This window comes from Pseudophryne corroboree, chromosome 6 (genome assembly GCF_028390025.1).
Source record: "Pseudophryne corroboree isolate aPseCor3 chromosome 6, aPseCor3.hap2, whole genome shotgun sequence".
NCBI lineage: Eukaryota > Metazoa > Chordata > Amphibia > Anura > Myobatrachidae > Pseudophryne > Pseudophryne corroboree.
In genome coordinates, this window is record NC_086449.1 from 391006763 (window position 1) to 391021303 (window position 14541).

The 14541-nt window shown below is 48.4% G+C and overlaps 1 protein-coding gene across 1 annotated transcript in view; it reads right to left on the minus strand.

Moving 5' to 3' along the window:
* GDI2 (GDP dissociation inhibitor 2) overlaps positions 1-14541 on the minus strand; it is a 203189-nt gene that overhangs the window by 88928 nt on the left and 99720 nt on the right. Inside the window, exons 5-6 of the mRNA XM_063926788.1 lie at positions 5664-5862; positions 5034-5165 (exon numbers count right to left, since the gene is read on the minus strand). Coding sequence (XP_063782858.1) covers positions 5034-5165; positions 5664-5862 — 331 coding nt within the window. The remainder of the gene's footprint in view (positions 1-5033; positions 5166-5663; positions 5863-14541) is intronic.

Below are 14541 nucleotides of genomic sequence, written 5' to 3' on the forward strand. Positions count from 1 at the left end.
AGTCTTTTTAGAACCCTTGGGATTAGCAGTAGAGGAGGGAAAAGGTACACAAACTGGAATGTCCAAGGTATCGTCAGCACATGCACTGCTACAGCCTGCGGATCCCTCGTTCTGGAACAGTAACGGCATAGCTTCTTGTTGAGACGAGAAGCCATCAGATCTATATGCAGACAGCCCCAACAGTGAATTAACTGTTTAAACACCTGGGGATGTAGGCCCCATTCCTCCAGATGGCTGTCGTGTCTGCTGAGGAAGTCCGCTTCCCAGTTGTCCACTCCCAAAATGAATATGGCCGAGATGGCCCTTGCGTTGGGCCTCCAACCAGATGGAGCATTCTTGACACTTCTCGCATCGCCGCTCTGCTTCTTGTTCCCCCTTGTCGGTTTATCTACACCACCACCGTGGCGATGTCTGATTGAACCTGGATCACCTGATCCTTCAGGAGATGGGATGCTTGCAGAAGAGCATTGTAAATTGCCTTAAGTTCCAGGATGTTTATCGGCAGAGCCGATTCCTGAATTGACCATATCCCCCTGGAACTGGGCCCCCTGGGTCACAGCCCCCCCAACCCCGGAGGCTGGCATCCATTGTGAGTAGAATCCACAAGTGGATATTGGAATTCCTGTCTTCAACCAGGTGAGGAACTTGTAGCCACCATAATAGAGAAATCCGGGCTTTCGGAGATAAGGTCACTTCCTGATGCATGTGAAGGCGAGACCCCGACCATTTGTCTAGCAGATCCAGCTGAAATGGCCGGGCATGAAATCGGCCACACTGGATTGCCTCATAAGCAGCAACCATCCTGCCCAGCAAGCATATGCAAATATGTATTGACTCCCTGCGAGGACGGAGCACTGAATGGACCACAGCCTGGATAGCCAAGGTCTTCTCCATCGGAAGAAACACCTTCTGAGACACTGTATCCAATATCATTCCCAGGAACTGAAGACGTTGGGTCGGTTCCAGGTGAGATTTTTGGGAAATTTAGGATCTACCCATGATCAGTAAGCAGGCGAGTTGTCAGATCGATGCTGTGCGATAGACACTCCCTGGACATAGCCTTTATCAGGAGATTGTCCAAGTTAGGGACTATGTTGACTCTCATCATGCGCAGTTGCAGCATCATCTCTGCCATGACCTTCGTGAAGACCCTCGGAGCTGATGACAGGCCAAAGGGCAAGGCCTGAAACACGAAATGGTCATCTAAGATGGCGAACATGAGAGATGCCTGATGAGGGGGCCACATGGGAATTTGTAGGTAAGCATCCTTGATATCTAGGGATACCAAGAAATTCCCCTCCTCCAGACCGGACACCACTGCCCGCAGGGATTCCAGCTTGAATTTGTACACCCACAGATACGGGTTTAGAGATTCCAGGTTTAAGATGGGTCGCACCGAACCGTCCGGTTTTGGGACGACAAAAAGACTGGAGTAAAAAACACTTTTGTATAACGGAGTAGACACTGGAACCACCACCCCTGTCCTGAAAAGTTTTTGAATAGCCTCTTGCAAGGTAACTTTTGCTGTGGGCGAAACTGGTAAGCCTGATTTGAACAATCTGTGAGGCGGAAATGCTTGAAATTCCAGCCGGTATCCCTGGGAAATGAGGTCCCTCACCCAAGGATCCCGGCAGGACTTCGCCCACACGTGGGCAAAGTGTTGAAGGCGAGCACCTGTCACGTCTAGCAAAGTTTGGGGATCCGGCAGCTGAGACTTGCCCAAGGAGGTAGCAGGCTGGGGAAGAACAAAATGAGGGGGTTGGATATAGTTCCTTTGCATGGGATACGGAGCAATGAAGGATGTAGGCGGAGTTTGAGAGTCAATGGAAAGTATTTATTATGTACAGAGCAGAGGTAGAAAACTGAGGTTGATGAATGGTGACTTGATAACGTGGTCGTAGACAAAGAACTGTGGAACTGTGAGTGAGAGTAAAACGAGGCTGAAGACAAGAACCGTGGACTGTGACTTATGAGATGAAACTGCGGTAGAGGAGCTGAGAACTGTGGACGGTAGTTTAGGTCGTGACTGGAGACTGAGAACTGTAGACTGTGGCTTGAAAGATGAAGCTGGAGATAACGAGCTGAGGACTGTGAATGGTGGTTCGAGGACTTGGCTGGAAGCAAGAATCTGCGGACTGTGGCTTGAAGGACGAGGCAAGAGACCCGGGGTCGTCCGTGCCCAAAGGGTCTAACTGAACCGGGTTTTCCAAGAGCGTCTCCACGGGCAGCAGCAGGCTAGGAACGGGAAAACTGCAGCAGCAACTGAGAACTGGCAATGTAGGGTTAGAAGTACCAGAATACAGCAGGAATCCTGGGAGCACAGGCTAAAGCACCTACAACAGGGTTGTAACTTGAAGCACTGGCATCCCTGTCCTAAACCAGCCCCCTTTTATAGGAAGAAGTCTCCCTGGATTGGCTGGAAAACTAGGAACAGGAATTATGTCAGAAACTTGGTCTCCAACATGGCGGCGCCCAGTAATGCAGACCTTTTCTGACAACATGCTGCTCACTGCCCCTGGTCTCCTAGGCAACGGTTTAGCGAGAGCGAGCCGCTGCCGCGGCGTCCCGCCGCCACGAGCGGACCACCTCAACGCCATTACCGCTGCCTGTACCCTTGAACCCAGAGCCGCAGCCCTCCACCGCCGCTGCCCAGCCGCCCGTGAAGCCCGCCCCGCCGCCCCAGCGTTCCGGTAAGACCCCGGATGCTGACAGCACCTACCTGAAAATTGCCTTGCTGCTGGGGCCAACAGTCACGCGGAAGACTTAGCGACAGGGGATCCGGTGGTCTGGTCCAGGGATGCAGCAGTTGCAGGTTTACCGGACTTACCACGAGATCCTCTCTGAGTGGTGGAGACTCCCCGGCCCCTGCCTCTGAACCTTGACAAACTAAAGGACTGCGAGGGTCCTGTGGAAGAACGTCTAGCGGGTGGCGCAGCCGATGGCAGATAGGTAGACTTACCCGCCGTTGCCTGGGAGATCCATTTATTTAATTTGTCCACAAACAAGGCATCACCTGTAAAGGGAAAATTTTCAACACCCTTTTTGGAATCAGCGTCCGCTGATCATTGACATAACCCACAGAGCTCTGTGTGCCGATACTGCCATAGCAGTACTGCGGCCATTTATCTTACACAATTCTTTTATAGCCTCGCTCATAAAATTTACAGCATCCTGTATGTGTTGCAGCAGAGTAATGACCTCATCCTGGGGCAGATTGTCTAATCTATTAATAATATTATCGAACCACTTGACCATTGCCCTGGAAATCCACCCACAAACTATTGTGGGACGCTGTGCTACACTTGCTGCCGTATATATTCCTTTGAGAGTGGTCTAAATTTTACGGTCAGCCGGCTCTTTTAGGGATATAGCCCCTGGCACCAGCAGTACCAATTTCTTAGACAGTCTGGACACAGACTTATCGACTATTTCAACATTTCTTATCAGGGTTTACCCATACTTCCCTGGCAAGGGAGTTTAATACTTTAGACACAGGAAAAGTTGCTGAGGTCTTTGGTCTAACATTAAACTACAACTCCTCATCTGGCTCTGCCTCCTGATCCGGTTTGTGAAGAACCTCTCTTACAGCAAAAATGAGGGCCTCCACCCCAGGGGACAGAGAGTTGTCCTCATCCATATCATCATCCTCCACATCAGGCTGATCAGAATCAGACTGGAGCATCTGTGGCAATGAGCGTTTAGGCGAAACCAACAGAGCGGGCTGATAAGCCTTTCTGATATCTGCTGCTTTTGCCATACAATCAATAGACTGCTATAACACCTGTCTCTCCTTTTTAGCAGCAGCTAATTCTGAATTAACATTCCGAGTCATACTTTTATAATTATCTAGCCAGTCAGGTGCCTGTGAACTGTGTCCCTGTTTACACGAGGGACCCCGCTGAAGAAGGGGAAGAGTTACAAGCAGCGCACATAACCATGACAACAGACATCTTGACATAACTAATACAGCGCAGCTCACTGAAAAACACCTCCACACAGACCCTAGAGAGCCCCTGTAGTGACATTGAGGAGCTGAGAGCAGCACACAGAACACAGCAGCACAGTGTTTGAAATTAGGTGTATAACCTGATAAAAGTGCATCGGTGCTACCTCTGGTGTGCTTCCCCCCTGCTATGACCTCCTGGTACCAGTACAGAGTCTGTAACAGCGTGGGTCCATGGAGGAGCAGCGTACATGCAGCCTTGATGATCATTAGCAGCAGGGAATGGCACCTTCCCGCCTCTGGTCCCTCTCTGGGAAGCCCCACCCCTTGCAATGGTGCGCAGTCCCTTACAGTTTATACTGGCCTAATGGACAATGCATTAGCACTGAGCCAGTGTAGTCCGCAGCAGGCACCGCAGTTCGTGGCCCGTGACATGCCGCTAAAACTGCACCGGGGACCCGCTTACCGGGACCCCGGTGGTAACACTCACCGCACCTTTCGATCTTTGGCGTCTGTTAGAGGGTGGCAGCTAGATGCTGGCATGGGCACACACACCAACGGTGTGTTAACAGCACCTCAAGTGCTCAGTGTCCTGTCAGCTGGGATTACGAACCATTAACCCTCAGGAGGTTGGTTCGGTCCCCCCCTCTAAGTCCTACGAAGCAGGTAGCCTGGTTGCAGACCAGGACTACTTGAAAACAATAAACTAAAACAAAAAATAAAAGGAAACTCTGGAGCTCCAGAGAACTGCACCCAGCTCCTTGGGCACATTTTTCTAAACCGAGTCTGGTAGGAGGGGCATAGAAGGGAGGAGCCAGCACACACATACACACACTAAAGGTTTTAAAGTGCAAGGCTCCAGAGGACCCGATCTATACTGAAGTACAGTTCCCCAGTATCCACTAGGACGTTAGAGAAATTTTATTTACAGGTCTAAGTCAAAAACCATTTAAAAATATTCTGAATAACACATCTCTATTTCCCCAGTCACGTACCGGCACCCAAGTATCATACAAAGCTAATACTCAGACTGTGGTTAGGTAATTACAGAGAAATTAGACTGATGAGTGTGAAATTACTGGGATCTTACCTTGCAAACCCTTGTGGTAGTTCTCCAAGGCCATAGAGTGGATATAAGTACGGGCTTTTGCCATACCGTGCAAGGGACTCACTGTACAACTTAATCCTGTTGATAGTCTCAAGACAAGGCTGTTCCCGATATCTATTGGGTAAATAGAAAAGCCAATGCAAAATGATACATGCAACCAGTGTTACATCAAAGCAGTGCAATTTTGACAGCCTCTGAGGCAAACTTGTCCATCCAACAACTCTTTAAAATGTAAATACATTTACTGAATCATTTTTCTGTAAAAGACTAGCATGTGAAAACTCTACCTATTCAATTAAACTCTGATTCTGTGTGTTTCAAGCGGAACTATCTTTGGTTGGCATTTATTATTTGGGTATCAATTGTGACAATATTACAAAATCAATGGAATTTTTTATGGGATAGGCTTCTATCAGGACGAACTAAACTACAGTTTAAAATTGCACAGTGTACTCTCAATCATTTGGATAGGAGACAGAGGTCAAAACATGAATGTCCACATTTATAAATGGGGAGATTAACTGGTAACCTCAGCCTTTATGAAATACGGTACATTGCTGAAAGTGATGATACTGTTACAAGATAGGCATTCAGGAGGCAAATTTAACTCACTCATCAGTTCTGTACAGAGCTAGTGCGTGACCTGTAAAGTCAACGACATCCTGACCCAAATCAAATTTCTTGTAAACATCGTTCATGCTTGTTTTCTTGGGGTCAATTCCTTCAAGTGTCTTTGGATCATTCTCATCAAAGTTTGCAGCATAGCTTAGAAACTTCTTAAACCGACGCTTCTCAAACAATCCCATAAGACCTTTTGAAGAGGGTGTAAAAATAAACAAATCAAAATGGAAAGGAACATATAAAAATGACCATTTCTTAGAGTACAATTAAGAAAAAGAAATATCAAAGAAATAAAATAAAAAATAAGTCAATTTAAAACTTGAAGACAAAAGCAAGAGGTGTGGGAACGTTAACTATGCCACATACTGCTACAATTCTCTAGTGAGAATGATTGTATTGCTGTATCAAGTGCTGCTTATCTAGTATTGTATATGGGAGGTAGGGTTGCCATAATATCCCTTTAATCTGGGACACATGATTTACACAGGTTCTGTGGCTGGCTAAAACCAGCCAAAGAACCTGTGTAATTCATAGGTGTCCCAGATTAAAGAGATATTATGGTCACCCTAATGGAGGGGATAGTGAAGAAAATAAGATTTTACTTACCGATAAATCTATTTCTCGGAGTCCGTAGTGGATGCTGGGGTTCCTGAAAGGACCATGGGGAATAGCGGCTCCGCAGGAGACAGGGCACAAAAAGTAAAGCTTTTTCCGATCAGGTGGTGTGCACTGGCTCCTCCCCCTATGACCCTCCTCCAGACTCCAGTTAGGTACTGTGCCCGGACGAGCGTACACAATAAGGGAGGATTTTGAATCCCGGGTAAGACTCATACCAGCCACACCAATCACACCGTACAACTTGTGATCTAAACCCAGTTAACAGTATGATAACAGCGGAGCCTCTGAACAGATGGCTTCCTTCAACAATAACCCGAATTAGTTAACAATAACTATGTACAATTTATGCAGATAATCCGCACTTGGGATGGGCGCCCAGCATCCACTACGGACTCCGAGAAATAGATTTATCGGTAAGTAAAATCTTATTTTCTCTATCGTCCTAGTGGATGCTGGGGTTCCTGAAAGGACCATGGGGATTATACCAAAGCTCCCAAACGGGCGGGAGAGTGCGGATGACTCTGCAGCACCGAATGAGAGAACTCCAGGTCCTCCTTAGCCAGAGTATCAAATTTGTAAAATTTTACAAACGTGTTCTCCCCTGACCACGTAGCTGCTCGGCAAAGTTGTAATGCCGAGACCCCTCGGGCAGCCGCCCAAGATGAGCCCACCTTCCTTGTGGAGTGGGCCTTTACAGATTTAGGCTGTGGCAGGCCTGCCACAGAATGTGCAAGTTGGATTGTGCTACAGATCCAACGAGCAATCGTCTGTTTAGACGCAGGAGCACCCATCTTGTTGGGTGCATACAATATAAACAACGAGTCAGATTTTCTGACTCCAGTTGTCCTTGCAATATATATTTTTAATGCTCTGACAACGTCCAGTAACTTGGAGTCCTCCAAGTCACTCGTAGCCGCAGGCACTACAATAGGCTGGTTCAGATGAAATGCTGACACCACCTTAGGGAGAAAATGCGGACGAGTCCGCAGTTCTGCCCTGTCCGAATGGAAAATCAGATATGGGCTTTTGTAAGATAAAGCTGCCAATTCTGACACTCTCCTGGCAGAAGCCAGGGCTAGAAGCATGGTCACTTTCCATGTGAGATATTTCAAATCCACCGTTTTTAGTGGTTCAAACCAATGAGATTTTAGGAAGTCCAAAACCACATTGAGATCCCACGGTGCCACTGGAGGCACCACAGGAGGCTGTATATGCAGCACTCCCTTAACAAAGGTCTGGACTTCAGGGACTGAAGCCAATTCTTTTTGAAAGAAAATCGACAGGGCCGAAATTTGAACCTTAATAGATCCCAATTTGAGACCCATAGACAATCCTGATTGCAGGAAATGTAGGAATCGACCCAGTTGAAATTCCTCCGTCGGAGCACTCCGATCTTCGCACCACGCAACATATTTTCGCCAAATTCGGTGATAATGTTGCACGGTTACTTCCTTCCTTGCTTTAATCAAAGTAGGAATGACTTCTTCCGGCATGCCTTTTTCCTTTAGGATCCGGCGTTCAACCGCCATGCCGTCAAACGCAGCCGCGGTAAGTCTTGAAACAGACAGGGACCCTGCTGAAGCAAGTCCCTCCTTAGAGGTAGAGGCCACGGATCTTCCGTGATCATCTCTTGAAGTTCCGGGTACCAAGTCCTTCTTGGCCAATCCGGAACCACTAGTATCGTTCTTACGCCTCTTTGCCGTATAATTCTCAATACTTTTGGTATGAGAGGCAGAGGAGGAAACACATACACCGACTGGTACACCCAAGGCGTTACCAGCGCGTCCACAGCTATTGCCTGCGGATCTCTTGACCTGGCGCAATACCTGTCCAGTTTTTTGTTGAGGCGAGACGCCATCATGTCCACCATTGGTCTTTCCCAACGGGTTACCAGCATGTGGAAGACTTCTGGATGAAGTCCCCACTCTCCCGGGTGAAGATCGTGTCTGCTGAGGAAGTCTGCTTCCCAGTTGTCCACTCCCGGGATGAACACTGCTGACAGTGCTATCACATGATTCTCTGCCCAGCGAAGAATCCTTGCAGCTTCTGCCATTGCACTCCTGCTTCTTGTGCCGCCCTGTCTGTTCACATGGGCGACTGCCGTGATGTTGTCCGACTGGATCAACACCGGCTTTCCCTGAAGTAGAGGTTCTGCCTGGCTTAGAGCATTGTATATTGCTCTTAGTTCCAGAATGTTTATGTGAAGAGACGTTTCCAGGCTCGTCCATACTCCCTGGAAGTTTCTTCCTTGTGTGACTGCTCCCCAGCCTCTCAGGCTGGCGTCCGTGGTCACCAGGATCCAATCCTGTATGCCGAATCTGCGGCCCTCCAATAGATGAGCACTCTGCAACCACCACAGAAGAGACACCCTTGTCCTTGGAGACAGGGTTATCCGCAGGTGCATCTGAAGATGCGACCCTGACCATTTGTCCAACAGATCCCTTTGGAAAATTCTTGCGTGGAATCTGCCGAATGGAATTGCTTCGTAAGAAGCCACCATTTTTCCCAGGACTCTTGTGCATTGATGTACAGACACCTTTCCTGGTTTTAGGAGGTTCCTGACAAGCTCGGATAACTCCTTGGCTTTTTCCTCCGGGAGAAAAACCTTTTTCTGAACCGTGTCCAGAATCATCCCTAGGAACAGCAGACGAGTTGTCGGCATTAACTGGGATTTTGGAATATTCAGAATCCACCCGTGCTGTTTTAGCACTTCTTGAGACAGTGCTAATCCCATCTCTAGCTGTTCTCTGGACCTTGCTCTTATTAGGAGATCGTCCAAGTATGGGATAATTAATACGCCTTTTCTTCGAAGAAGAATCATCATCTCGGCCATTACCTTTGTAAAGATCCGAGGTGCCGTGGACAATCCGAACGGCAGCGCCTGAAACTGATAGTGACAGTTTTGTACAACGAACCTGAGGTACCCCTGGTGTGAGGGGTAAATTGGAACGTGGAGATATGCATCCTTGATGTCCAAGGATACCATAAAGTCCCCCTCTTCCAGGTTCGCTATCACTGCTCTGAGTGACTCCATTTTGAACTTGAACTTCTTTATGTACAGGTTCAAGGACTTCAGATTTAAAATAGGCCTTACCGAGCCATCCGGCTTCGGTACCACAAAAAGAGTGGAATAATACCCCTTCCCTTGTTGCAGAAGAGGTACCTTGACTATCACCTGCTGAGAGTACAGCTTGTGAATGGCTTCCAAAACCGTCTCCCTTTCGGAGGGGGACGTTGGTAAAGCAGACTTCAGGAAACGGCGAGGTGGATCTGTCTCTAATTCCAACCTGTATCCCTGAGATATTATCTGCAGGATCCAGGGATCTACTTGCGAGTGAGCCCACTGCGCGCTGTAATTTTTGAGACGACCCCCCACCGTCCCCGAGTCCGCTTGAGAAGCCCCAGCGTCATGCTGAGGCTTTTGTAGAAGCCGGGGAGGGCTTCTGATCCTGGGAAGGAGCTGCGTGTTGCTGTCTCTTCCCTCGACCTTTGCCTCGTGGCAGATATGAATAGCCCTTTGCTCTCTTATTTTTAAAGGAACGAAAGGGCTGCGGTTGAAAAGTCGGTGCCTTTTTCTGTTGGGGAGTGACTTGAGGTAGAAAGGTGGATTTCCCGGCTGTAGCCGTGGCCACCAAATCTGATAGACCGACTCCAAATAACTCCTCCCCTTTATACGGCAAAACTTCCATATGCCGTTTTGAATCCGCATCGCCTGTCCACTGTCGCGTCCATAAAGCTCTTCTGGCCGAAATGGACATAGCACTTACCCGTGATGCCAGTGTGCATATATCCCTCTGTGCATCACGCATATAAAGAAATGCATCCTTTATTTGTTCTAACGACAGTAAAATATTGTCCCTGTCCAGGGTATCAATATTTTCAATCAGGGACTCTGACCAAACTACCCCCGCACTGCCCATCCAGGCAGTCGCTACAGCTGGTCGTAGTATAACACCTGCATGTGTGTATATACTTTTTTGGATATTTTCCATCCTCCTATCTGATGGATCTTTAAGTGCGGCCGTCTCAGGAGAGGGTAACGCCACTTGTTTAGATAAGCGTGTTAGCGCCTTGTCCACCCTAGGAGGTGTTTCCCAGCGCTCCCTAACCTCTGGCGGGAAAGGGTATAATGCCAATAATTTCTTTGAAATTATCAGCTTTTTATCAGGGGCAACCCACGCTTCATTACACACGTCATTTAGTTCTTCTGATTCAGGAAAAAATAAGAATTTACTTACCGATAATTCTATTTCTCGGAGTCCGTAGTGGATGCTGGGGTTCCTGAAAGGACCATGGGGAATAGCGGCTCCGCAGGAGACAGGGCACAAAAAGTAAAGCTTTTCCAGATCAGGTGGTGTGCACTGGCTCCTCCCCCTATGACCCTCCTCCAGACTCCAGTTAGGTACTGTGCCCGGACGAGCGTACACAATAAGGAAGGATTTTGAATCCCGGGTAAGACTCATACCAGCCACACCAATCACACCGTACAACTTGTGATCTAAACCCAGTTAACAGTATGATAACAGAGGAGCCTCTGAAAGATGGCTCCCTAAACAATAACCCGAATTAGTTAACAATAACTATGTACAAGTATTGCAGATAATCCGCACTTGGGATGGGCGCCCAGCATCCACTACGGACTCCGAGAAATAGAATTATCGGTAAGTAAATTCTTATTTTCTCTATCGTCCTAGTGGATGCTGGGGTTCCTGAAAGGACCATGGGGATTATACCAAAGCTCCCAAACGGGCGGGAGAGTGCGGATGACTCTGCAGCACCGAATGAGAGAACTCCAGGTCCTCTTTTGCCAGGGTATCAAATTTGTAGAATTTTACAAACGTGTTCTCCCCTGACCACGTAGCTGCTCGGCAGAGTTGTAATGCCGAGACCCCTCGGGCAGCCGCCCAAGATGAGCCCACCTTCCTTGTGGAATGGGCCTTAACAGATTTAAGCTGTGGCAGGCCTGCCACAGAATGTGCAAGTTGAATTGTGTTACAAATCCAACGAGCAATCGACTGCTTAGAAGCAGGCGCACCCAACTTGTTGGGTGCATACAGTATAAACAGCGAGTCAGATTTTCTGACTCCAGCCGTCCTTGAAATGTATATTTTTAAAGCTCTGACAACGTCCAACAACTTGGAGTCCTCCAAGTCGCTTGTAGCCGCAGGCACTACAATAGGCTGGTTCAGGTGAAACGCTGATACCACCTTAGGGAGAAAATGCGGACGCGTCCGCAGCTCTGCCCTATCCGAATGGAAAATTAAATAAGGGCTTTTATAAGATAAAGCCGCCAGTTCAGATACTCTCCTGGCGGAAGCCAGGGCCAGTAACATAGTCACTTTCCATGTGAGATATTTCAAATCCACATTTTTTAGTGGTTCAAACCAATGGGATTTGAGGAAATCTAAAACTACATTTAGATCCCACGGTGCCACCGGAGGCACCACAGGAGGCTGTATATGCAGTACTCCTTTGACAAAAGTCTGGACCTCAGGGACTGAGGCCAATTCTTTTTGGAAGAATATTGACAGGGCCGAAATTTGAACCTTAATAGATCCCAATTTGAGACCCATAGACAATCCTGATTGCAGGAAATGTAGGAAACGACCCAGTTGAAATTCCTCCGTCGGAGCACTCCGATCCTCGCACCACGCAACATATTTCCGCCAAATGCGGTGATAATGCTTCGCGGTGACTTCCTTTCTTGCCTTAATCAAGGTAGGAATGACTTCTTCTGGAATGCCTTTTCCTTTTAGGATCTGGCGTTCAACCGCCATGCCGTCAAACGCAGCCGCGGTAAGTCTTGAAAAAGGCAGGGACCCTGTTGAAGCAGGTCCCTTCTCAGAGGTAGAGGCCACGGATCGTCCGTGACCATCTCTTGAAGTTCCGGGTACCAAGACCTTCTTGGCCAATCCGGAGCCACTAGTATCGTTCTTACTCCGCTTTGCCGTATGATTCTCAATACCTTTGGTATAAGAGGCAGAGAAGGAAACACATACACCGACTGGTACACCCAAGGTGTTACCAGCGCGTCCACAGCTATTGCCTGCGGATCTCTTGACCTGGCGCAATACCTGTCCAGTTTTTTGTTGAGGCGAGACGCCATCATGTCCACCATTGGTCTTTCCCAACGGTTTATTAGCATGTGGAAAACTTCTGGATGAAGTCCCCACTCTCCCGGGTGAAGATCGTGTCTGCTGAGGAAGTCTGCTTCCCAGTTGTCCACGCCCGGGATGAACACTGCTGACAGTGCTATCACGTGATTCTCCGCCCAGCGAAGGATCCTGGCAGCTTCTGCCATTGCACTCCTGCTTCTTGTGCCGCCCTGTCTGTTTACATGGGCGACTGCCGTGATGTTGTCCGACTGGATCAACACCGGTCTTCCTTGAAGCAGAGGTTCCGCCTGGCTTAGAGCATTGTAGATTGCTCTTAGTTCCAGAATGTTTATGTGAAGAGACTTTTCCAGGCTCGACCACACTCCCTGGAAGTTTCTTCCTTGTGTGACTGCTCCCCAGCCTCTCAGGCTGGCGTCCGTGGTCACCAGGATCCAACCCTGTATGCTGAATCTGCGGCCCTCCAATAGATGAGCCCTCTGCAACCACCACAGAAGAGATACCCTTGTCCTTGGAGACAGGGTTATCCGCAGGTGCATCTGAAGATGCGACCCTGACCATTTGTCCAACAGATCCCTTTGGAAAATTCTTGCGTGGAATCTGCCGAATGGAATTGCTTCGTAAGAAGCCACCATTTTTCCCAGGACTCTTGTGCATTGATGTACAGACACCTTTCCTGGTATTAGGAGGTTCCTGACCAGGTCGGATAACTCCTTGGCTTTTTCCTCGGGAAGAAAAACCTTTTTCTGAACCGTGTCCAGAATCGGGAACAGCAGACGAGTTGTCGGCATTAATTGGGATTTTGGAATATTCAGAATCCATCCGTGCTGCTTTAGCACCTCTTGAGATAGTGCTAATCCCATCTCTAGCTGTTCTCTGGACCTTGCCCTTATTAGGAGATCGTCCAAGTATGGGATAATTAATACGCCTTTTCTTCGAAGAAGAATCATCATCTCGGCCATTACCTTTGTAAAGACCCGAGGTGCCGTGGACAAACCAAACGGCAGCGTCTGAAACTGATAGTGACAGTTTTGTATAGGCCTTACCGAGCCATCCGGCTTCGGTACCACAATAGAGTGGAATAATACCCCTTCCCTTGTTGTAGAAGAGGTACCTTGACTATCACCTGCTGAGAGTACAGCTTGTGAATGGCTTCCAAAACCGTCTCCCTTTCGGAGGGGGACGTTGGTAAAGCAGACTTCAGGAAACGGCGAGGTGGATCTGTCTCTAATTCCAACCTGTACCCCTGAGATATTATCTGCAGGATCCAGGGATCTACCTGCGAGTGAGCCCACTGCGCGCTGTAATTTTTGAGACGACCGCCCACCGTCCCCGAGTCCGCTTGAGAAGCCCCAGCGTCATGCTGAGGCTTTTGTAGAAGCCGGGGAGGGCTTCTGTTCCTGGGAAGGAGCTGCCTGTTGCTGTCTCTTCCCTCGACCTCTGCCTCGTGGCAGATATGAATAGCCCTTTGCTCTCTTATTTTTAAAGGAACGAAAGGGCTGCGGTTGAAAAGTCGGTGCCTTTTTCTGTTGGGGAGTGACTTGAGGTAGAAAGGTGGATTTCCCGGCTGTAGCCGTGGCCACCAAATCTGATAGACCGACTCCAAATAACTCCTCCCCTTTATACGGCAAAACTTCCATATGCCGTTTTGAATCCGCATCGCCTGTCCACTGTCGCGTCCATAAAGCTCTTCTGGCCGAAATGGACATAGCACTTACCCGTGATGCCAGTGTGCAGATATCCCTCTGTGCATCACGCATATAAAGAAATGCATCCTTTATTTGTTCTAACGACAGTAAAATATTGTCCCTGTCCAGGGTATCAATATTTTCAATCAGGGACTCTGACCAAACTACCCCAGCACTGCACATCCAGGCAGTCGCTATAGCTGGTCGTAGTATAACACCTGCATGTGTGTATATACTTTTTTGGATATTTTCCATCCTCCTATCTGATGGATCTTTAAGTGCGGCCGTCTCAGGAGAGGGTAACGCCACTTGTTTAGATAAGCGTGTTAGCGCCTTGTCCACCCTAGGAGGTGTTTCCCAGCGCTCCCTAACCTCTGGCGGGAAAGGGTATAATGCCAATAATTTCTTTGAAATTATCAGCTTTTTATCAGGGGCAACCCACGCTTCATC